The 22070-nt window shown below is 42.1% G+C and overlaps 1 protein-coding gene across 1 annotated transcript in view; it reads right to left on the bottom strand.

Annotated features, from left to right (window-relative positions):
- The window catches only part of AS3MT (arsenite methyltransferase), a 48364-nt gene that overhangs the window by 26131 nt on the left and 163 nt on the right, over positions 1-22070 (bottom strand). Inside the window, exons 2-9 of the mRNA XM_054436840.2 lie at positions 21931-21971; positions 21566-21693; positions 19066-19216; positions 18235-18371; positions 16805-16874; positions 14476-14557; positions 12989-13120; positions 12508-12650 (exon numbers count right to left, since the gene is read on the bottom strand). Coding sequence (XP_054292815.1) covers positions 12508-12650; positions 12989-13120; positions 14476-14557; positions 16805-16874; positions 18235-18371; positions 19066-19216; positions 21566-21693; positions 21931-21971 — 884 coding nt within the window. The remainder of the gene's footprint in view (positions 1-12507; positions 12651-12988; positions 13121-14475; positions 14558-16804; positions 16875-18234; positions 18372-19065; positions 19217-21565; positions 21694-21930; positions 21972-22070) is intronic.

The raw sequence follows: 22070 nt of genomic DNA, 5'->3' as shown, positions 1-22070 counted from the left end.
CATTAAGATAGAGAGTATATTGATAGTTACCAAAGGCCAGAAAGGGTACAGAATGGGGGAGATAAAGAGAAGTTGATTAATGGTTATAAATACAGGGTTTGGCCGGGCACGGTGGCTCAAGCCTGTAATCCCAGCACTTTGGGAGGCCGAGGTGGGTGGATCACAAGGTCAGGAGATTGAGACCATCCTGGCTAACACGGTGAAACCCTGTCTCTGCGAAAAATACAAAAAATTAGCCGGGCATGGTGGCGGGCACCTGTAGTCCCAGCTACTTGGGAGGCTGAGGCAGGAGAATGGCATGAACCCGGGAGGCAGAGCTTGCAGTGAGCCAAGATTGTGCCACTGCACTCTAGCCTGGGTGACAGAGCAACACAGAGCAAGACTCCGTCTCAAAAAAAAAAAAAATATATATATATATATATATATATAGGGTTTGATGAAAGAAATAAGACCTAGTGTTTGATACATCAGTAAAGTGACTAGTTTACAATAATATATTGTATATTTCAAAATAGCTAGAAGAGAATAATTTGAATGTTTCTAACATAAAGAAAAGACAGGGCCAGGTGCGGTGGCTCATGCCTGTAATCCCAGCACTTTGGGAGGCCCAGGCAGGTGGATCACCTGAGGTCAGGAGTTTGAGACCAGCCTGACCAACATGGTAAAACCCTGTCTCTACTAAAAATACAAAATTAGCCAAGCGTGATGGTGCATGCCTATAATCCCAGCTACTCGGGAGGCTGAGGCAGGAGAATTGCTTGAACCCGGGAGGAGGAGGTTGCAGTGAGCTGAGATCACGCCATTGCACTCCAGCCTGGGCAAAAAGAGCAAAACTCCATCTCAAAAAAAAAGAAAAGAAAAGACAAATAATGAAGGTGATAGGTATCCCAATTTCACTAATTTAATCTTTACAAATTATATGAATGTATTAAATTATCACATGAACCCCCCAAAATAGCTACATCAATTATGTATCAATTTAAAAAAATGTTAAGTCTTTATGTGTCAATAATAACACTGAATGTAAACGGACTCAATTCTCCAATTAAGAGGCATAGTGCTGTGAAAAAGCTTGTGGCAAAGAGGGGCAAAAAAAGAAGCAGGTTATGATGTTCACTCTTGACTGTACCCACCTTGTAGAAAATGGAATCATAGATGCTTCCATTTTGAGCAGTTTTTGCAAGAGAGGATTAAAGTGAATGGAAAAGCTGGGAATCTTGGTGGAGCGTTATAACCATCGAAAGGAGCAAGAGCAAGATCACTGTGACTTCTGAGGTACCTTTTTCCAAAAGGTATTTGAAATATCTCACCAAAAAATATTTGAAGAATAATCTATGTGATTTGTTGTGTGTAGTTGCTAATAGCAAAAAGAGTTATTATGAATGACGTTACTTCTAAATTAACCTGGAAAAAGAAGAGGAGGAAGGTGAAGATAAAAATTTATTTACCTGGAATATTTTGTATGAGTTCTTGAATAAAACTTGGGAACCCCCCCCCTAAAAAAAGGAATAGAGTGCCTGAATGGATACAAAAATGGGACCAAATTATATGCTGCCTACAAGAAACCTACTTTACTTATAAAAATACTGAAAGTTAAGGGGTGGAAAAAAGACATTCCAAGTAACTGGAAACCAAAAAAGAATAGGAGTAGCTATACTTGTATCAGAAAAAACAGACTGTGAATCAAGGCTGTCAAAGAGGCAAAGAAGGTTACTATATAATGATAAAGGGGTCAATTCAGCAAGAGGATATAAGTATCTTTGCACTCAACATTGGAGCTCCAAAGTATATAAAGCAAACATTAATAGATCTAAAAGAAGAGATACACTGTAATGCAATAGTAGTAGGGGACTTTAACACCACACCTTACTCTCAGTAAGACAGATCATCCAGACAGAAAATAATAAAGAAACATTAAATGATATAGTAGCTCAAATAGGCCTAGCTGACATTCACAGAGCATTTTACCCAACTGCTGCAGAATCGACATTCTGCTCAATAGCACATGGAACATTCTCCAGCATAGACTATATCTTAGGCCACAAAACAAGTCTTAACAAATTCAAAAAAGTAGACATCATAACAAGTATCTTTCTCACCACAGTGGAATAAAACTAGAAATCAATAACAAGAACCTTGGAAAATACACAAACACAGGGAAATTAAACAACATGCTCCTGAATAACCAATGGGTCCATGAAGAAATTAGGAGAAAAATTTAAAATTTCTTGAAACAAATGAAAATGGAAATACAACATGCAAAAATCTATGGGATACAGCAGAAGCAGCACTAAGAGGAAAGTTTATAGTAATAAATGCCTATATCAAAAAAGTAGAAAGATTTCAAATAAGGCCAGGTGTGGCGGCCCACGCGTGGAATCTCAGCACTTTGGGAGGCCAAGGCAGGTGGATTGCTTGAGCCCAGGAGTTCAAGAGCAGACTGGGCAACATGGTGAAAGCCTGTCTCTACAGAAAATACAAAAATCAGCCAGGCATGGTAGCCTGTAGTCCCAGCTACTTGGGATGCTGGGGTAGGAGGATCGCCTGAGCCCAGGAGGTCAAAGCTGCTGTGAGCCATGATTGCACCGCTGCACTCCAGTCCAGGTGACAGAGTGAGACCTTGAGAAAGAAAGAAGAAGAAAGGAAGGAAGGGCTGGGCACGGTGGCTCACTCCTGTAATCCCAGAACTTTGGGAGGCCTAGGCAGGCAGAGTCAGGAGTTCGAGACCAGCCTGGACAATATGGTGAAACCCCATCTCTACTAAAAATACAAAAAAATTAGCCAGGCATGGTGGTGCATGCCTGTAATCCCAGCTACTTGGGAGGCTGAGGCAGGAGAACTGCTTGAACCCAGGAGGTGGAGGTTGCAGTGAGCTGAGATCGTGCCACTGCACTCCAACCTGGGCAACAGAGCGAGACTCCCTCTCAAAAAAAAAAGAAAGAATGGAAGGAAGGAAGGAAGGGAGGGAAGGAAGGAGGGAGGGAGGAAGGAAGGAACGAACGAAGGAAAGAAGGAACAGACTTCAAATAAACAACCTAGTAATGCCCATGAGGGAACTATAAAAGCAAGAACAAATCAAACTCAAAATTAGTAGAAGGAAAGAAAGAACATCACAGCAGAAATAAATGAAATTGAGACTAAAAAAATACAGAAGATCAACAAAATGAAAAATTAGTTTTTTGAAAAAAAAAGTAAGTAAATCTTTAGCTAAACTGAGAAAAAAAGAGAGAAGACTCAAACATGAATGGATAAAGAAAATGTAGTAGTATATGTACACACTGGAATACTATTCAGACTTAAAAAAGAAGGAAATCCTGGCCTGATGCAGTGGCCCAAGCCTGTAATCCCAGCACTTTGGGAGGCCGACGCAGGCGGATCACCTGAGGTCAGGAGTTTGAGACCAGCCTTGCCAACATGTGAAACCCCGTCTCTACTAAAAATACAAAAATTAGTTGGGTGTGGTGACACACCCCTGTAGTCCCAGCTACTCAGGAGGCTGAGGCAGGAGAATTACTTGAACCTGGCAGCTGGAGGTTTCAGTGAGCCAGGATCACGCCACTGTACTCCAACCTGGGAGACAGAGTAAGACTCTGTCTCAAAAAATAAAATAAAATAAAATAAAAGAAGGAAATCCTGTCACCTGCAGCAACATGCATGGAACTGCAGGTCATTATGTTAAGAGAAATAAGCCAACCTCAAAAAGAGGAATATTGCATGTTCTCACTGATATGTGGGAGCTACAAAAGTGGACCTCGTGATAATAGAGAGTAGATTGGTGGTTACCAGAGGCCAGGCAGAATGGGGAAGATGAAGAGAGCTTGATTAATGAGTACAAAATCCAGTTTAATAAGAAGTAAGACCTAGTGTTCAATAGATCAGTAGGGTGACTATAGTTCACAATAATCTATTGTATATTTCAAAATAGCTAGAAAAGAATAATTCAAATGGGTTCCTAGAATAAAGAAAAGACAAATGTTTAAAGCGATGGATATACCAGTTATATTGACTTGATCTGTACAAATTATATGAATATATTAAATTATCAGATGTGCCCTGAAAGTATGTACATCTATTATGCATTAAAAAAATGTCTGGCCGGTCGCAGTGTCTCATGCCTGTAATCCCAGCAGTTTTGGAGGCCGATGCAGGCAGATCGTCTGAGGTCAGGAGTTAGAGACCAGCCTGGCCAACATAGTGAAACCCCGTCTCTACTAAAAATACAAAAATTAGCTGGGTGTAGTGGCAGGCACCTGTAATCCCTGCTACTCAGAAGGCTGAGACAGGAGAATGGCTTGAACCCAGGAGGCGGAGGTTGCAGTGAGCCAAGATCACGCCACTGCACTCCAGCCTGGGCAACAAGAGTGAGACTCCATCTCAAAAACAAACAAACAAACAAAAAGTTGAACCCAAAAATATCATATCTGCAGGCACTGAAAAACAAATACTGCATAACCTCGCTAGATTATATGTGGAATTTCAAAAAGTTGAACTCATAGAGGTGAAGAGTAGAGGCTCTTACCAGGGGCTGGGGGTAGGGGGTGGGAGGGCAGGGGTGGAACAGGATAGATGTTGGTTAAAGGATACAAAATTTCAGTTATCAGGAATAAGTTAAAGAGATCTATTATACAACATGGTGACTATAGTTAATAACAATGTATTGAAAATTGCTGAAAGGCTGGGCACCTCACGCCTGTAATCCCAGCACTTTGGGAGGCTGAAGCAGGGGGATCACCTGAGGTCAGGAGTTCAAGACCAGCCTGGCCAAAATGGTGAAACTCCATCTCTACTAAAAATACAAAAAATTAGCTGGGTGTGGTAGCACACACCAATAGTCCCAGCTACTTGGAAGGCTGAGGCAGGAGAATCTCTTGAACCTGGGAGGTGGAGGTTGCAGTGAGCCGAGATTATGCTACTGCACTCCAGCCTGGGCAACAGAGCAAGATTCTCCCTCCAAAAAAAAAAAAAAAAAGAAGAAAGAAAGAAAGAAAAGAAAAAAGAAAATTGCTAAAAGAGTAGACTTTGATCTCATCACAAATAAATGGTGAGTATGTGAGGTAATGCATTTTAATTATCTTGATTTAGTCATTCCATAATGTATATGTATGTCAAAACATCCCATTGTACACCATAAATATATATACAATTTTTTAAATTTGTCCATTAACAAATAAATAATGGGGGGAAAATTAGGGCTTTGGACTATTGGGGTTTTTTTGTTTGTTTGTTTGTTTTTGAGATGGAGTCTTGCTCTGTTGCTCAGGCTGGAGTGCAGTGGCACGATCTTGGCTCACTGCAACCTCCGCCTCCCGGATTCAAGCGATTCTCCTGCCCCAGCCTCCCGAGTAGCTGGGATTACAGGCACACGCCACCACCCCTGGCTAATTTTTGTATTTTTAGTAGAGACAGGGTTTCATCATGTTAGTCAGGCTGGTCTCGAACTCCTGACCTCAGGTAATCCACCCACCTCAGCCTCCCAAAGTGCTGAGATTACAGGCATGAGTCACCGTGCCCGGGCAAGGACTGGTGGTTTTTAAAGTGCATTTCTGGCTGGGCACAGTGGCTCACATCTATAATCCTAGTACTTTGGGAGGCCAAGGTGGGCAGATCACTTGAGGTCAGGAGTTTAAGACCAGCCTGGCCAACATGGTGAAACCCTGTCTCTACTAAAAATACAAAAATTAGCCGGGTGTGTTGGCACCCACCTGTAGTCCCAGCTACTGGGGAGGCTGAGGCAGGAAAATCATTTGAACCAGGGAGGCTGAGGTTGCAGTGAGCCGAGATTGCGCCACTGCACTGTAGCCTGGGCAACAGAGCAAGACTCCATCTCAAAAAAAAAAAAAAAACATATCTATATATAAAACATTTTGCTTAAAAAATAATTGTATTAAAAAATGGTTTTTGAAAGCCACTAGAACAAATCAATGGTTTCAAAGGCCTTTCCCACTGTGATTCTGTGAATCTACTGGAATAGGCAGCACATCAAGGAGCAGTGCATTAGTGAAAAGCATTAAGGGCTCCACTATATCAAGGAGTATTTAAGAAATTTGAAGATGCGGCTGGGCACAGTGGCTCATGCCTGTAATCCCAGCACTTTGGGAGGCTGAGGCTGGTAGATTACCTGAGGTCAGGAGTTCAAGACCAGCCTGGCCAACATGGTGAAACCCTGTCTCTGATAAAAATATAAAAATTAGCTGGGTGTGGTGGCACACGCCTGTAATCTCTGCTACTCAAGAGGCTAAGGCAGGAGAATCGGCTTGAACCCGGGAGGCAGAGGTTGCAGTGAGCTGAGATTGAATCACTGCACTCCAGCCTAGGCGACAGAGCAAGACTCCATCTCAAAAATAAATAAATAAATAAGAAATTTGAAGATGCTTAGCCAGGTGTAGTCCCAGACTTGGGAGGCTGAGGTGGAAGGATCCCTTGAGGTCAGGAGTTCAAGACTATAGTGGGCTATGCTTACACCTGTGAATAGCCAGTGTACCCCAGTGTGGGCAACATAGCAAGACCCTGTGTCTAAATAAAGAAATAAATACATTTTTTAAATTAAAAAAAAAAAAAGAAATCTGGAGATGCTATTTAGACCAAAAAAATCAGAAGAAGCCAGGCACATGGCAGAGACACAACAAAAAAAGAGAATTTTAGACCAATATCCTTGATGAACATTGATGCAAAAATCCTCAATAAAATACTGGCAAATCGAATCCAGCAGCACATCAAAAAGCTTATCCACCATGATCAAGTGGGCTTCATCCCTGGGATGCAAGGCTGGTTCAATATACGCAAATCAACAAATGTAATCCAGCATATAAACAGAACGAAAGACAAAAACCACATGATTATCTCAATAGATGCAGAAAAGGCCTTTGACAAAATTCAACAACCCTTCATGCTAAAAACTCTCAATAAATTAGGAATTGATGGGACGTATCTCAAAATAATAAGAGCTATTTATGACAAACCCACAGCCAATATCATACTGAATGGGCAAAAACTGGAAGCATTCCCTTTGAAAACTGGCACAAGACAGGGATGCCCTCTCTCACCACTTCTATTCAACATAGTGTTGGAAGTTCTGGCCAGGGCAATTAGGCAGGAGAAGGAAATCAAGGGTATTCAATTAGGAAAAGAGGAAGTCAAATTGTCCCTGTTTGCAGATGACATGATAGTATATCTAGAAAACCCCATTGTCTCAGCCCAAAATCTCCTTAAGCTGATAAACAACTTCAGCAAAGTCTCAGGATACAAAATCAATGTGCAAAAATCACAAGCATTCTTATACATCAATAACAGACAAACAGAGAGCCAAATCATGAGTGAACTCCCATTCACAATTGCTTCAAAGAGAATAAAATACCTAGGAATCCAACTTACAAGGGATGTGAAAGACCTCTTCAAGGAGAACTACAAACCACTGCTCAAGGAAATAAAAGAGGATACAAACAAATGGAAGAACATTCCATGCTCATGGGTAGGAAGAATCAATATCATGAAAATGGCCATCCTTCCCAAGGTAATTTACAGATTCAATGCCATCCCCATCAAACTACCAATGACTTTCTTCACAGAATTGGAAAAAACTACTTTAAAGTTCATATGGAACCAAAAAAGAGCCCGCATCGCCAAGTCAATCCTAAGCCAAAAGAACAAAGCTGGAGGCATCACACTACCTGACTTCAAACTATACTACAAGGCTACAGTAACCAAAACAGCATGGTACTGGTACCAAAACAGAGATATAGATCAATGGAACAGAACAGAGCCCTCAGAAATAATGCCACATATCTACAAGTATCTGATCTTTGACAAACCTGACAAAAACAAGAAATGGGGAAAGGATTCCCTATTTAATAAATGGTGCTGGGAAAACTGGCTAGCCATATGTAGAAAGCTGAAACTGGATCCCTTCCTTACACCTTATACAAAAATCAATTCAAGATGGATTAAAGACTTAAATGTTAGACCTAAAACCATAAAAACCCTAGAAGAAAACCTAGGCATTACCATTCAGGACATAGGCATGGGCAAGGACTTCATGTCTAAAACACCAAAAGCAATGGCAACAAAAGCCAAAATTGACAAATGGGATCTAATTAAACTCAAGAGCTTCTGCACAGCAAAAGAAACTACCATCAGAGTGAACAGGCAACCTACAAAATGGGAGAAAATTTTCGCAACCTACTCATCTGACAAAGGGCTAATATCCAGAATCTACAATGAACTCCAACAAATTTACAAGAAAAAAACAAACAACCCCATCAAAAAGTGGGCAAAGGACATGAACAGACACTTCTCAAAAGAAGACATTGATGCAGCCAAAAAACACATGAAAAAATGCTCACCATCACTGGCTATCAGAGAAATGCAAATCAAAACCACAATGAGATACCATCTCACACCAGTTAGAATGGCAATCATTAAAAAGTCAGGAAACAACAGGTGCTGGAGAGGATGTGGAGAAATAGGAACACTTTTACACTGTTGGTGGGACTGTAAACTAGTTCAACCCTTGTGGAAGTCAGTGTGGCGATTCCTCAGGGATCTAGAACTAGAAATTCCATTCGACCCAGCCATCCCATTACTGGGTATATACCCAAAGGACTATAAATCATGCTGCTATAAAGACACATGCACACGTATGTTTATTGCGGCATTATTCACAATAGCAAAGACTTGGAACCAACCCAAATGTCCAACAATGATAGACTGGATTAAGAAAATGTGGCACATATACACCATGGAATACTATGCAGCCATAAAAAATGATGAGTTCACGTCCTTTGTAGGGACATGGATGAAATTGGAAATCATCATTCTCAGTAAACTATCGCAAGAACAAAAAACCAAACACCGCATATTCTCACTCATAGGTGGGAATTGAACAATGAGAACACATGGACACAGGAAGGGGAACATCACACTCTGGGGACTGTTGTGGGGTGGGGGGAGGGGGGAGGGATAGCATTGGGAGATATACCTAATGCTAGATGACGAGTTGGTGGGTGCAGCACACCAGCATGGCACATGTATACATATGTAACTTACCTGCACATTGTGCACATGTACCATAAAACCTAAAGTATAATAATAATAATAATAAAAGAAAAAAAAATAAAAAAATAAAATAAAAAAAAAAATAAAAAAAAAAAAAAGAAGAAGCCAGGCACAGTGACACATGCTTGCAACTTTGGGAGGCTGAGGTGGGAGAATTGCTTGAGGCCAGGAGTTCAAGACCAGCCTGGGCAATATAAGAACCTGTCTCGGCCGGGCGCGGTGGCTCACGCCTGTAATCCCAGCACTTTGGGAGGCCGAGGCGGGCGGATCACAAGGCCAGGAGATCGAGACCATCCTGGCTAACACGGTGAAATCCCGACTCTACTAAAAATACAAAAAATTAGCTGGGCGTGGTGGCAGGCACCTGTACTCCCAGCTACTTGGGAGGCTGAGGCAGGAGAATGGCGTGAACCCAGGAGGCGGAGCTTACAGTGAGCCGAGATCAGGCCACTGCACTCCAGCCTGAGTGACAGAGCAAGATTCCGTCTCAAAAAAGAAAAAAAAAACCTGTCTCACCAACAAAAAAATAAAAATAAAAAATTAGCCACGCATGGTGACACATGCCTGTAGTCCCAGCTACTTGGGAGGCTGAGGTGGGAGAATCGCTTGAGCCCAGGAGTTTGAGGTTACAGTGAGCTATGACTGTGCCACTACACTCCAGCATGGGTGACAGAGAGAGACCCTGTCTCTAAAATAGATAAATAAATAAATCAGAAAAATGAAATATTAATAGTAAGTTCTTCCACTTTTGGAACAAATAATGACAGTATCTTCTTTTCACTGAAATTGCAGTATGTACCCAGTGTTTTGCTACATTATTACTAATCCTTATAGAAATTCTGCAAAGTAAGTATTATTATCCCTGCTTTTACAGTAGAACAAACTGTAACCCAACGAATTTTGGTGACTTGTTCAAGTTTACCCAAGTAATAAATAATAGAGCCAGAAAACATATACAATACTGTGTTCCTCAGTAAATGAGATTAGCAACTAATGAGTAGCACACCTTTACTAACTTACTAAGTAATAGTATAAAATGATTTTTATTTAGTTAATTACCAGAGAGATTTAGCATAATTTTGTTCTGGATTCGGTAATCAAGTCAGCTTGGATCATTCACCTTAACTTTTCCTTTAGCAGCCATTTCCACTAGTTTCCATTAAGGAGTGTTCTATAAACTTTGATCCAAAGTAGAATCGATGTCTTTTCCATCTTGTGACTTAAAGTGCTGTGACCGTGATGCATGTGAGTGTTCTGACTTCATCTGTTCCTCTAACTACAGTGTTTCCCTCACCATGGCATTCATAGGATGATACAAATGACTGCCCAGAATGAGAATTTGTCCAGATTATTCAGATAAACATCATAAAGCAGAATACATGAATAAATAAGTAGAACATAAATAAAATTCCAAAATACTCAATGGGAAATGACTAGTAATATAGGCTTTCAAGAGTTGGTACCTTTTAGCTATATTTGCAGATACTCTGGGATTTTAAGGAACAGAGAAAACAACAAAGTTGACTAAATTTTATATTTCTTGTCCTCTAAATATTTTGATAATTTCTGGATTGATGCAGTGATGTTTTTGTTCCTTCTGTATTTATAAATGAAACACCTTTTTTTAGTGTTTCTAAACCTAAAATCTACTTGGTTTGAAATCAAGTGGTTGGAACACTGTTTGACTTTATCTGAAGCATGTTGTTGTTTGAAAATTTCATTGAGGAAGTTTTCAATCAGTGTGATCGGTTTGATTCTGTAATGAGCACAGCACCTAATATTTTGAGGAGCTCTGTTTTGAGAACCAATGCTTAACGTGGACTTTGTTCGTAAACAATATCCAATAGATTTGTTGACTTGAGGTCTGGTTTTTTTGTTGTTTTTTTTCCTAATAGAATTAAGAATTCTAATGTTGAAAAACTGCACAAATTTGTAAGGGACAAAGCCTAGAAAAGAGAAATGTAGACTGCATCATAATCTAAATCATGGTATGATAGAAATGGGAAAGTTTTGGTGCCATAATCTCTCCTTTCACTGGTGTTGGACTTAAATCAGTTGAAATGTATTTCTGTACCACAATTTACGCTTCAATAAAAGTTTGTCTAGTGACATTCAGAAAAAAAATAAAAGATAATAATAATAGAGCCAGAATTTGAACCCAGGTATCTGATTCCAAAGCCTGAACTTTTCCATTTTGAGAAAACAAATCTTACTATACACAGGGCAGTAAAAATGCCAATTAGTGCCGTCATTGAACATTAAAATGTCTTAATTCCTTGACACAATTAAACAATTGAAATACTATTGTACATACTCCTACTCTTTTCCATCCTACTTCTCTATAGCTCTATTAATCCAATGTCTGAATGAGGCTTCTTGTAAAAAGTTTTCTTAGGTGTGTAATGGTATTGTGATTATGCAGAGGGATATTACATTCCTATGGGACGCATGCTGAAATATTTAAGAGTAAAATGTCATAATATCTGCAACTTATTTTCAATGGCTCAGCAAATAAATAAATATATATATATTATATATATATATACACACACAAACATGGAAAAATGTTCTCAATTGCTGAAATATAGGTAATGCATATGTGGGTATTCATTGTACTATTAACTTTTCTGTATTCAAAAACTTCTTCTTTTTTTTTTTTTTTGAGATGGAGTCTCACTCTGTTGCCCAGGCTGGAGTGCAATGGCATGATCTCAGCTCACCTCAACCTCCACCTCCTGGGTTCATGCAATTCTCTTGCCTCAGCCTCCAGAATAGTTGGGATTACAGGCACCCACCACCACGCCTGGCTAATTTTTGTATTTTCATTAGTAGAGATGGGGTTTCGCCATGTTCGTCAGGCTGGTCTCCAACTCCTGACCTCAGGTAATCTGCCTGCCTCGGCCTCCCAAAGTGCTGGGATTATAGGTGTGAGCCACCGCACCTGGCCAAAAACATTTTTATAATAAATATTGAGGGCTGGGCACGGTGGTTCACACCTGTAATCCCAGCACTTTGGGAGGCCGAGGTGGGCAGATCATTTGAGCCCAGGAGTTCAAGACCAGTCTGGGCAACACGGCAAAACCCCGTCTCTACAAAAAATACAAATATTAGCCAGGTGTGGTGGTGCGCCTGTAGTCCTAGCTACTCAGGAGCCTGAGGTGGGAGGATCGCTTGAGCCCAGGAGGTCAAGGCTGCAGTGAACTATGATTGTGCTACTGCACTCCAGCCTGGGTGACAGAGCGAGACCCTGTCAATAAATAAATATTGGGAAAAAAATGCTTTTTTACTCCACTTGAAACACACACATACATTTAAACACACACACATACATTTAAACACACACACAAACAAACCAACACCAGAAAAGTGGGAAGCAATGCAAAGTCAAGAAAAGATAGCTGGAGCAAGGGCAAGAGCAGAAAGAATGCCAGAAGTCATGGAAATTGTTTTGTTTACCTTAAATGTAAAATTGGCATCAAACATTAGTTCTTTTTCATGTCCTGTAATTCCTCCATTGTAAATAACTTGGCATCTCTTGGTTGGTCCTGTCTTAGAGTGTTTGAAGAGGCGAAATGTTGCAGAAACAAAACGACAGTCACCTAAAAACAGAATTTATTCACGGTTCATCTCCAGCACTCCCCCAGTTGTTGCCTTGCTCAGCAGACAAGGAGCAAACACGTTATAAAGATGATTTTCTTCCTTGCATGTCATCAATTATCTTTCTGGGCACTTCACTCTATTTACAGAATGACTTCAAAGTGCTTTATTAAATATCAAAATTTTGGGGGGTTTACCATTATACAGGAGACAAGATAGCTATTTCCAGGTAACACAAAGTATCCCTCAATGAGACTCCCTCAGAAGTTACTTACTAATCACCACATTTCAATCATTCAAGCTGTAGTTATAATAGTCCCTGCTGTCTGTCATATCTTACCAATAACTCTTTCCAGTTCCTTGTTTTGAATTGTAATGAGATTGGCAGTGACCAAACGTGGAGGGCAGAACCCAATTTTTTGAGCAAGGACAGCAAGTTCCTTCCAGTATAAAGCACCACCCAGACACTCACCTAAAAAACAAACAACAACAATAAAAAATAAAAAATAAAAACCACAGACCAGCCAACACTTAATACAATATTAAGGGAATTATTCTTCTATATAATTAATTAGGACATGGTATTAGTTAAAACATAGACTCCAGCAGTAGAAGCTAACTTGAGTATCCCCCCAAGGTCTAGAAAGTCATGGTTAAGATTGGGTGTGCTAGCTGATGGTCTCTGGGAACCATTCTTCAGGACACTCACTGGTGGATTGGTTCTACCCAGCTGCAAGCATAATATTCATGTATGCAGTAGGCCACATTCTGAAAAGCACTGTTATGTGAATAAAGTAGTATAAAAAATAAATTATAGGCCGAGCACGGTGGCTCATGCCTGTAATCCCAGCACTTTGGGAGGCCGAGGTGGGCAGATCATGAGGTCAGGTGTTGGAGAACAGCCTTGCCAACACAGTGAAACCCCATCTCTACTAAAAATACAAAAATTAGCTGGGCATTGTGGCAGGCACCTGTAATCCCAGCTACTCGGGAGGCTGAGGCAGGAGAATCACTTGAACCCAGGAAGTGGAGGTTGCAGTGAGCCAAGATTGCGCCACTGCACTCCAGCCTGGGTGACAGAGCAAGACTCCATCTCAACAAAAAAAAAAAAAAAAAAAAAAAAAGTTATCACTGGGTTATATGATTATAAGTAATTTTTTTAAGAGATAGGGTTTTACTATGACACCCAGGCTGTACCTGAACTTCTAGGCTCAAGCAATCCTCCTGACTCAGCCTCCCAAATATCTGGGGTTACAGGTGTGTGTCACTGTGTCCAGCTTAGTAATTTTTTCTTTTTTTTTTTTGCACTTTCCAACTTACTAACAGTACCTATTTATTATTACACAGTAAGAATAAAGTTAATATTGTTTTAAGAATAAGAACTTTTGATTTCATAGACTGATGAAAAGCATGCATTTATCTCAACTTCCAGACTATTAAAATGATAATAAAGGAATAAAAAACACAATGATGATGAGAACATAAGGGGACTAAGAGGACACCAGCTTGGGAACAATTGTCCTCATTTCCACACTAGAGTTTTCAAAGTATTTTTCCCATTCTTTATCCCATTTAATCTTCATAACAGCCCTATAAGGCAGATTGTATTATTATTTACATTTTACAATTTGGAAAATGATAACTCAAAGAGATGAATTAAACTATCCAAAGCCCTATCACTTTTGAATGGCAGAGGAAGAATGGAACCTTGGCCTCATGGCCTAACCCCATGTGATCTCATATAGCCTCATCCTGGCTATTAGCAGAAAGGAGTTCTGCACATGTACAACCATCTGCCTTAATACTAAACTAAACAAAATCACCTACCCCATAAAACTTTGTGTGTCCTGATTTCTTCTGGCAGTTCAAGGCTCGTATAGACGTCACTGAAATATAACTCCCCACCATGCTGAAACAGAGCCATATTAGTCCAAACAAGATGATTAATGATTACATTGAACCCAGATAACAAAGAAAGGAATAGGGGAACAAAATCAAATTTAAAAATCAATAGCAATGTTTAAGCTGACCCTTTGTGAACAAATAACAGCTGCCTCTTTAGTTATAATCAATAGTCAAGTGCCAAGGTTTTTTCTCCTCCCAGTGGCTTATCCAACAGGTAATAAAATCACATTCTAAGAGTGTCTGTCTCCTAAATAAAGATTTTCAGGTTACTTAAATTTAAATTTTTAGCCAATCTGAACCAAAAGCAGCCCCAGGTCATTGTAGAACTAACAGAGGATATAATCAGTATTCATAATCTTTTATCTCTTAAGAATAGTATAACTTTGCCAGGTATGATGGCTCAGGCCTCTAATCCCAATGACTCAGGAGGCTGAAGTGGGAGGCTTGCTGGAGGACAGCACTTTGAGACTAGCCTTGGCAACACAGCAAGACCCTCTCTCCCATATAGAAATTTAAAAATTGGCTGGGCATGGTGGCATGTGCCTGGAGTCCTAGCTACTCAAGAGGATTGTTTGAGCCCAGGAGTTAGAGGGTACAGTGAGCTATGATAGTGACACTGCATTCCAGCCTGGGTGACAGCAAGACCCCATTTCTATTAAAAAATATAACTTTTTGTAATGTTGTTATTTACTTTTATAACAACATATTATATCTTTAAAATATTATCCTTTAAATGTAAGGCAAATGAGTGATCAGGAACTAAACATTTTATTTAGTTAATTTCAAAAACCTGGAAGCCTGGAGATCTAGATTCTACAATAGTGTTTCTACCTTTTATAAGTACATTTTTGGTGGAGACAGTGAACTGGCGTGTAAAATGACATACTAACAAAGACATCACTAAATCATTAAATCATTTCTATATAGATACTTGTATTTGAGTTCTATGACAGTTTTGTAAACCAAAAATCTCAAAAATATGTTGTCAATTTAAAAAAAAATTTTGGCCAGGCACGGCGGCTCATGCCTGTAATCCCAGCACTTTGGGAGGCCGAGGCAGATCATGAGGTCAGGAGTTCGAAACCAGCCTGACCAATATGGTGAAACCTTGTCTCTACTAAAAGTACAAAAATTAGCTGGGCATGGTGGCACATGCCTGTAGTCCCAGCTACTAGGGAGGCTGAGGCAGAAGAATTGTTTGAACCCAGGAGGCGGAGGTTACAGTGAGCTGAAATCCTGCCACTGCACTCCAGCCTGGGCAACAGACTGAGACTCCATCTCAAAAAAAAAAAAATTTTTTTAGAGGCAGGGATCACACTATATTGCCCAAGCTGGACACAAACTCCAGAGCTCAAGCAATCCTCTTGCCTCAGCATCCAAGTAGCTGGGAGTACAGGCATGTACCACCCACCCAGCTAGAATCTTTTTTTTTTTTTTTGAGATGGAGTCTCGCTCTGTCTCCCAGGCTGGAGTGTAGTGGCACGATCCTGGCTCACTGCAACCTCTGCCTTCTGGGTTCAAGCAATTCTCCTACCTCAGCCTCCTGAGGAGCTGGGATTACAGGCACGCACCACCACACACAGCTAATTTTTGTATTTTTAGTAGAGAAGGGTTTCTCCATGTTGGCCAAGCTGGTCTCGAACTCCTGACCTCAGGTGATCTGCCCGCCTCGGCCTCCCACAGCGCTGGGATTACAGGTGTGAGCTACCGTGCCCGGCTGAATATTTCATCTACTATCATGAAGATACACATCTCATGATACAATAAAGGCTATGGAGCTCCTGCAAGCTTTCCTTTTAGAAAGTAGTTAATGTAAAAGTTCCATCTTCTGTAACTTCCCAAAGATCTGAATCATGACAGATAAGAAATCAGAAGCCCTGAGAAACACTGTACATGCTAGAAGAGAGTATATTCAAAGCAATCATTAGTAGTCAGTGCAAAGGTTCCTATAGCTCCACAGATGCTCTTCTAGGATCATGTACAGCAGCAAATAGGAGAGACAGTCAAGAAAGCAAATACCTTAACACATTCAGTGACAACTGTCACCTCGGATTTACTACCTTTTGCAACCTGAGAGGGAAAGTAATCCATATCCGGGGTATTCCTGCCCCTTCCCCCTTTTGCCACCCCTTATTCATTTAATGGATAAATTAAGAGAGTTTGAGCTCTTAGTTCAAGGGGGAACAAACAAGACTTAACCCATCAGCTCTCACTGATGTTCAAAGATAATTTATCTCACTCTCCTCCTCACCTTCAGCACCCGATATGCCTCTTGAAGCACTTGTTGTTTATCAGGCACAAGGTTAATAACACAGTTTGATCTAAAAGAGAACAGATGAAATGTCGAGCAAATCTTCACAATACTCAGAGATCTGCAAATCCTTTCAGACCCTAAAGATGGCTCCCACCGTTCTGTCAAAGTTACCCCATTCTTACTGCCTCCCTCCTCTCTTTCTAATGCTTTCAACTAAGCTTTTCCCCAAGATCAGAGACAGAGTGCTTAAAATCTCAATAAATTGTTAGCAAGTTTGAATGTGCAGAAAAAAATATCAGGCATGATTCTTACTTGTTTCTGTCCTGATGTTCACCGTGTAACAAGATGAAGCCTCAGATCAGATGCACAAGGCATTTCTTTCTTTCTTTTTTTTTTTTTTTACTGAGAAGACGTTTCACCCCTGTTGCCCAGGCTGGAGTACAATGGCGCAATCTTGGCTCATTGCAACCTCCGCCTCCTGGGTTCAAGTGATTCTCCTGCCTCAGCCTCCCAAATAGCTGGGATTACAGGCGTGTGCCGCCACGCCCAGCTAATTTTTGTATTTTAAGTAGAGACGGGGTTTCGCCATGTTAGCCAAGCTGGTCTCAAATTCCTGACCTCGTGATCCACCTGCCTCGGCCTCCCAAAGTGCTAGGATTATAGGCATGAGCCACCGCGCCCAGCCGGCACGAGGCATTTCTTATGCCCCATGTAAACAGGCTACGTTCCTCAAAGGCAGCTGTCACTTGGGCATGATTTGACAATAACAACTTGAGGGAAAAAAGGAAATAGAATCCTATAATTTACCATGAAAATATTATGAAAGATACAGGTCAGCATGTATTGTAGGAGCAAACTTAGTGGTCCTGCTGGTCTTTTGGGTTCATTGGTTTGTGGTTAAGTTTCAAGTAAGTTCTCTCTTGGTCTAGTGTATTCTGTTGCTGGTGAGCTCCAGAAGCTCAAACCAGCTCTCTCCTGTTAGTAAGCTATGCTAAGTTTAGTTTAACACCGTAATGAGAGTCAATTCAGCAAACAGTAATGGTGACATCTCTGTGTTCAAAAGGAAATGAGGGCGGGGCGCAGTGGCTCACACCTGTAATCCCAGCACTTTGGGAGGCGGAAGCGGGTGGATCACCCGAGGTCAGGAGTTTGAGACCAGCCTGGCCAACATGGTGAAACCCTGTCTCTACTAAAAGAAGATTTAAAAAATTAGCTGGGTGTGGTAGCGTGTGCCTGTAATCCCAGCTACTTGGGAGGCTGAGGCACGAGAATCAGTTGAACCTGGGAGGCAGAGGTTATAGTGAGCTGACATTGGGCCACTGCACTCTGGCCTGGGCGACAGAGTGAGAGTCCATCTCAAAAAATAATAATGAAAATAAAAATAAAGAAAATGGGCTATAGTCATAACAGTAAGAATATAGACCTACACAACAATATCATGGCTCTCATTCTTGATTCCGGCCTCTCCCAACTTCTCAATGTAGCCATGAATAAAAGTCACATTAGATGCCTGGAAGCCATATTTTTCCATGTGATAGTCAAGATACTTTTCAGCCACTTCCACCTAAAGTAAGAAAAATATAGTTTTGATAACATTTTGAAAAAAATACACGACTTTTTCCTAAAAATTTCCTATCACTAACAGAATATACTTCCCCCAGATTATTTTGGATAAATACACAAGATTCCTGTGGACATGTAGGATATACTACAACCTGGGACATAAACTCCCTGCTGCCCATGCAGTTTGGCTTGAATAAACTCCTCATTCAGTAACAAAATCTTTCAGGATAGATGGCAGCAAGAAGGGAAAGATCAAAATCCACTCTATCGTCACGATATTCATATCAGAGCAAACCTCCAACTCTTGTGTTCGCCCAGAAGAGCCCCTAATTGTTCAAGTTATCAGTTTCCAAGACAGGAAGCACTAGTGGCACAAATGAGCATTGCTAACTAGAGGCTTTCTTAAATTATCCTTGAAGAGCCACGAAGAAAACAACTTTATTTCTCAAAGAATGCTTTTGAGAATCTTTTCCTCCTTATCTTCCAAATCATGCCTCACCTGGCCTTTGGTCATTGTTCAAGTTATCAGTTCAAGTTATCAGTTTCCAAGACAGGAAGCACTAGTGGCACAAATGAGCATTGCTAACTAGAGGCTTTCTTAAATTATCCTTGAAGAGCCACGAAGAAAACAACTTTATTTCTCAAAGAATGCTTTTGAGAATCTTTTCCTCCTTATCTTCCAAATCATGCCTCACCTGGCCTTTGGTCATGTCTATTCCAGTCACATGTCCCTTTTCACCAACCAGCTGGCTAAGTACATAGCAATCTCTGCCACTTCCACTACCCAGATCCAAAATCCAGCAGTTTTCTAGATGCTCAGGGATCACCAGACCACAGCCATAATATCTGGGAAATGGAAAACACATATTTTTTCCCTGGAGACTGGAAGACATGAAACCACTAAATCTTATACATACTTCCCTCCTCCCTCCCTCCCTCCGTTTCTTCATTCCTTCCTTTCTTCCTTCCTTCCTTCCTTCTTGCATCATTCATTCATACTTCTGATGTTTAGTCTCCACTGAACTGGACACCCATGAAGGCTGGGACTGTATCTGCTTTACCACAGTATTGTTGGGCATGTGCTAGGCTCTAAGACTTCATAAGCCATCTAAAATAATGTGTTCAGGCCGGGCGCGGGGGCTCACGCCTATAATCACAGCACTTTGGGAGGTCAAGGCGGGCGGATCGCTTGAGGCAAGGAGTTGGAGACCAGCCTGGCCAACATAGTGAAACCCCGTCTCTACTAAAAACACAAAAAAATCAGCTGGGCATGGTAGCAGGTATCTGTAATCCCAGCTCCTCGGGAGGCTGAAGCAGGAGAATGGCTTGAACCCAGGAGGCAGAGGTTGCAGTGAGCAGAGATCGAGCCACTGCACTCCAGCCTAAGAGACAGAGTGAGACTCCGTCTCAAAAATAAATAAATAAAATAAAATAATGTGTTGAATAAATACATTTAGTCATTAGCTTAGCTTCTGATTCAGGCTCAGGACTGCGCTAGTTATTGAGGAAAAAAATGTAAGGTTTCTGTCCCATAGGGGTGCTTTGTTTTGTTTTGTTTTGTTTTTTTGAGACGGAGTCTGGCTCTGTCTCACAGGCTGGAGTGCAGTGGCGCGATCTCAGCTCGCTGCAAGCTCTGCCTCCCGGGTTCACACCATTCTCCTACCTCAGCCTCCCGAGTAGCTAGGACTACGAGCGCCTGCCACCACGCCCGGCTAATTTTTTTTGTTTGTTTTTTGTTTTTTGAGACGGAGTCTTGCCCTGTCACCCAGGCTGGAGTGCAGTGGCACGAACGCAGCTCACTGCAAGCTCCGCCTCCCGGGTTCACGCCATTCTCCTCCCTCAGCCTCCCCAGCAGCTGGGACTACAGGCACACGCTGCCACACCCGGATAATATTTTTGTATTTTTAGTAGAGACGGGGTTTCACCGTGTTAGCCAGGATGGTCTCAATCTCCTGACCTCGTGATCCTCCCGCCTTGGCCTCCCAAAGTGCTGGGACTACAGGTGTGAGTCACTGTGCTAGGCCAATTTTTTGTATTTTCAGTAGAGACGGAGTTTCGCCATGATAGTCTCGATCTCCTGGCCTCGTGATCCTCCCGCCTCGGCCTCCCAAAGTGCTGGGATTACAGAGGTAAACCACCACCCCCGGCCTTTTTTTTTTTTTGACTGAGTTTTGCTCTGTTGCCCAGGCTGGAGTGCAGTGGTGCAATCTCCACTCACTGTGACCTCCACCTTCCATGTTCAAATGATTTTCCTCCCTCAGCCTCCCAAGTAGCTGGGACTAAGGCGTGCGCCACTACACCCAGCTAATTTTTGTATTTTTAGTACAGACGGGGTTTCACTATGTTGACCAGGTCGGTCTTGAACTTCTGACCTCAAGTGATCTACCTGCCTTGGCCTCCCAAGTGCTGGGATGACAGAAGTGAGCCATCGCCCCCTGCTCCGTAGGTGTATTTAAGAGGCAAGGTAAAACATTGTGCACAGAAAACATTTCCCATGATTTACGGACAGACCGAGTGACAGAGTGCTGTGGCAGTTTGGGGAAGAGGCCGCTCAAGGATTAGAGAAGTCTCCATGCAGTAGGTGGGACAGCAGCGTGGTGCTGGATGCGCAGGGTTGGGAAGGAGAAAGAAAAGGGAAGACTTTCCAAATTGGTGACTGCCGGCTGGGCAGGCAGTACTGATGGAGTGAGGAAGGGAAGGGTCTAAAGGGCCAAGGTTGATTAGTGGGTGCTGAACTACGCATATCTTGAATGGCAGATCCAGTGAGTGTGACTGTATTTTGTGAGCATGGGTAGGGACTACAGAGTGTTCACACTGGAGGTTCTTTTTTTTTTTTAGGCAATTTTTTAAAAGTACGCATTTATTTTAGAGATGCATCTGGCTATGTTGACCAGGCTGGAGTGCAGTGGCTATTCACATCCCGGATCGCACACTACAGCCTGTAACTTCTGGGCTCACGCGATCCTCTGCCTCAGCCTCCCAAGCACTTGGGACTACAGGCTCACTGGCGCGCCCAGATTCATCGGAGGTTCTTAGAGCAGTAAGATGATGGGTGCTGAGATTTAGGAATTTTACAATAGACAAGGCAAGCTGATGGGTTGGTGGCTACGGGTTAATTCCCTAGTGACCGGCATCATTATCTTTTGGGAAAACTGCTGTTTGGGGTCTTCCTGGGGACAGCACAGGGCACTCTACCTTAGGGCTACTTCTTCGTGTACATTTTGCAAGGCTTCCCGGATGTGCTTGGGGACCGGCCTGGCTGTGGTGACACAGGCGTTGGTCTGGAGGTCTGCCGATCTCTTCAGCACCTGCCCGTAGTAGGTCTGACCCAGCGTCCCACAGTGGAGTGAGGGGTAGAGAGGGAGAAGAAGAGCTGTGACTGCAGCGCGAGGGCTCCGTCACCACCTCCACCTCCACTTGGCCAACCTCAGTTCCCTGGAAAGATCGAAGGACCTTGCCCTACCCCGACTCCAGGAGTCCCAGGGGACAGGGCGCGGGCCAGGCCAGACTTCCATTAGCCTAGGCTCCACTTGGGCCATTCCAGGCCCTACAGCTCTCACCTGCACGTCCTTCTGTATCTCAGCGTCGCGGGGTGCAGCCACTGTTGGGAGCGGGAAAGTTAGTTGAAAGGAAGAGGGTGCTGAGGGACGGACATGAGGGAGGGGGCCAGTAAAGGGCAGGCAGCGGGCCAAGGGGTGCG

This window comes from Pongo pygmaeus, chromosome 8, assembly GCF_028885625.2.
Source record: "Pongo pygmaeus isolate AG05252 chromosome 8, NHGRI_mPonPyg2-v2.0_pri, whole genome shotgun sequence".
In the NCBI taxonomy this organism is placed as follows: domain Eukaryota; kingdom Metazoa; phylum Chordata; class Mammalia; order Primates; family Hominidae; genus Pongo; species Pongo pygmaeus.
This window is presented reverse-complemented; position numbering and strand designations above follow the sequence as displayed.